Genomic DNA, 3456 nt, shown 5'->3' on the forward strand with positions numbered 1-3456 from the left:
GGGTTAAAAAAATAATGCAGCCATCTCCAGGTGCTGGGAACACTGGCTGATACAGCATGCACTTCAGAATGGCTAACAAAATGTTTATGCACAAAAACGACATAGAAATTCCTATAGAAGTATTTATTGTAGTCATTAATGACTTACTTATCAACTGCATTGCACTGAACATCTTCTTTTCTTGTTTTGTAGGGTGGATCTACGACATCACACAAAAATATGATTTTTCCTTCTATATATGTGGTTTGCTTTACATGATAGGAATACTGTTTTTACTCATTCAACCGTGTATTCAAATTATAGAACAATCCAGAAGGAAATACATGCACGGTGCCCATGCTGAATGTCCTTAATGTTTCCTGTTGCATTTCACTGTTGTGCTCATGCCTACCTCACATGGCTGCGCTGAGGCGCCTGGGACGTAGGTGGGAAATCATTTTGTCCAGTAACTGGTGCTGTCACTTGTCAATGCCGTTGTCACTGCTTCATTCGTACGCAGCACTGCCTGTGTGGGGAGAGGCAGCGCTGGAGAGGGAGCAAGGACTACGTGCATTTTAGAGATGACAATGCCCCTTGGTGACAGCCTCTGGAGTACTTGGAAGACATGCCCTTGGGAAAACCATTCTCTCTTGTCACCCACTGGGACCAGGGTTTCAGATGCAGCTTTTTTATTCCAGAGACAGGGAATGAAAACTTCAACTCAACTACTCCTTTGTGAGGTGGAACCTAAGTCTCTATGCTTCCAGAAAGCTATGGATGAACGGGTTTCAAGCACAAGAATGTGACTAGGTTTTGGAAATTATGTATTACAGGGAGCTATTGATCTACCAGTATAAAACAAAGGCAGGCTCCAATGTCAAAGATAATATCATTCAGTACAATTAAAGAGACACAGTTTATATTTTTATGAAAGGATTCTGCAAGTAGTGAGTACAATTTATGAATCTTCCTCTAAGAGAAGGCATTTGCCATCAATCCTCATTCAGTATGATCCAGTTAAGAACTGAATCTGAAGACAAAATCCAAACAAATAAATCATACTAATGAGTTCCTTAGCGGAAGCCATATTTGTACTCAAATCCATGAATCAAGGGCTACGACTCCAGCACTTCCGCTCGCCTCCCTCAGCCTGTCTTAGCTTCTGAGCATGATCTGGGATCTCTCACAGCGTTTCGCTGAGTTTCTCTTGCTGATAGCTGCTGAATGACGTATGATTTCAGAGGTTAAATCACTTGTAAAGCATGCTGCTCATCCCAAACCCAAGACTATGAAGTTACGAGGCTGATGAAGGGAAGATGCTGGTGCACCTGACATTGGCAGGGGTGGGCAGGTAACAGACGGCCCCCTCCAACGTCTCTTCTTCCTTAGACCATTCCTGTGCCTGAGCTTGGCACAGTTCGAAAAATAGTTCATATAGCAGAGGACAGTGATCCCAGACACCCCATAAATGCCCCTCCTTTATCCGAGATGTCTATTTTTCTAAGTCAAACATTTTTCAGACTGCAGAATATTCTTCCCAGAACCACTCCGAAATTTCCGGCTGCCTTACTTATTGACACATACTTTAAACTCTTTAAATTTCTACTCAGAGTTATTACACACACACACACACACACACACACACACACATATTCTTTAGTACCCTCGTTAGTGTTCTGGGTCAAATTTACCTAAAGTGAAAAGAGCCCAGCCTCAATTATCCCTGGTGATTGGAGGCAGGAATGCTGGGAGGAGTGGCGTCAGAGAGTGCTACCCCAAGCCTACTTCTAGCCAGCAGTTTCAGACACACTGGAGTTTGCCAAGCCCTCCTGGGCTACTGACAAGCGATTAAATGGACAAGTTTCCTTTCGCTTCTTCTCCATTGTTCCCTGCTGCATGTCTACTGGGCGGGGTTACGTAAAGAATGCATCACCAAAGTAATAATAAGGCAGCTAACGGAAAGGAGACACAATGCGAATGCGCATTCCCCCTGTCACCTCCAGGGAACCTAGAATCACCTGTGAATTGTTATAGATACTCAGTCGCATGTCACACTCCACTGGGTTCAACCCAACGACCTACTTGGTGTCATCATAGCTTTGACTGCTGTTAAAGAATTCAACTCTACTTTAGTAAAAGTCATCCTAAAAGCTGAGGCAATGCTACCTACACTTAACCTTGTAATCGGGATGGTCCAACTGGAAACCACACTAGGTGTCTTAAAACTGGCTACGTTACTTCATTGCGTTCATTTTTCTGACAACACCAAGTTGAGCAGAAGCAGTGTTAAAGTGTTAGGAGTGGTGCTGCTGCTGGTGCGTGTGGATGCACACATTGCTGGTTGAACATGCTAAATACTAACTCTTCATCCAATGGCCTGGCTTGAAGGACAACCCACTTCACAGCTTCTCAGCAGTTCGTACAGGTGTTTGTTGACTGACTCTTTATGGAAATGGTGACTTCTACCGAATCCGTAGAAGTCTCTGTTTTACAGAAAGGAGTAAGACCTGCTTGCAATGTTCATGTTGACGAGAGAATGAAAGAAAATGCCCCGAAGAATCACAGCAAATATTTCCTGCTTGTGTTACCAATTCACGGTTCTTTGGAGATTCCATAAAGGATTAATTGTGTGTTTCTATCATGTGCTTCACAGTTCTCCCCTCATTTGTCCACTGATTTTTATTTACATGCAATCAAATAAATTGTGTCCTCTTTAAAAGTGGCCAGTGAGTGAGTTTTTTTTCTTGCTTTCTTTAAATAAAAATCTTGGGGCCGGCACTGTGGCGTAGCAGGTAAAGCTGCCGGCTGCTGTGCTGCCATCCCATATGGGTGTCAGTTCGAGTCCCGGCTGCTCCACTTCCCATCCAGCTCTCTGCTGTGGCCTGGGAAAGCAGTGGAAGATGGCCCAAGTCCCTGGGCCCCTGCATCTGCGTGGGAGACCCAGAGGAAGCTCCAGGCGCATGGCTTTGGATCTGTGCAGCTCCAGCCATTGCGGCCATCTGGGGAGTGAACCAGCACATGGAGGACCTCTCTCTCTTGTCTCTCTCTCTTTCTCTGCCTCAGCTTCTCTCTGTGTAATTCTGACTTTCAAATAAATAAATCTTATTTTTTAAAAAATCTCTATTTTTGGCCTTAAAGGGAAGACCCCAAAACGTAGCTGATTGGCTTTTGTTTCTCACTTAGAACAGTGTCTTTCTAGTTGTGGTCACAGAATCTCCTAGGGTGACTGAAGTGCTGAGTCCAGGATGCTCGGCCTGGTGGTCGAGATGTCCACGTCCCACATCCAGGTACTGGGGTTCGATTCCCAGCTCCACTGTAAAGGGGACCTGAGATGGAAGAGTTTGAGAACGGCCAGTCTGGCATTGGAATCTGGGTCCTGTCACTTGACAAGTGCTCAGTCCTCCTGTTGTTCTTACTGAACACACTGATAGTCCTTAGATCATGTTCGTTACCTTCTCTGTATATTTTATATGATCC

The 3456-nt window shown here is 44.6% G+C and overlaps 1 protein-coding gene across 1 annotated transcript in view; it reads left to right on the forward strand.

Annotated features, from left to right (window-relative positions):
- Window positions 1-2701, forward strand: part of SLC16A14 (solute carrier family 16 member 14) — a 37084-nt gene extending 34383 nt beyond the window's left edge. The window contains exon 5 of the mRNA XM_002712442.5: window positions 193-2701. Within this exon, the coding sequence (XP_002712488.2) occupies window positions 193-353 (161 nt within the window). The 3' untranslated portion in view covers window positions 354-2701. The remainder of the gene's footprint in view (window positions 1-192) is intronic.
- The last annotated feature ends 755 nt before the right edge of the window (window positions 2702-3456 follow it).

Source organism: Oryctolagus cuniculus, chromosome 3 (assembly GCF_964237555.1).
Source record: "Oryctolagus cuniculus chromosome 3, mOryCun1.1, whole genome shotgun sequence".
In the NCBI taxonomy this organism is placed as follows: Eukaryota; Metazoa; Chordata; class Mammalia; order Lagomorpha; family Leporidae; genus Oryctolagus; species Oryctolagus cuniculus.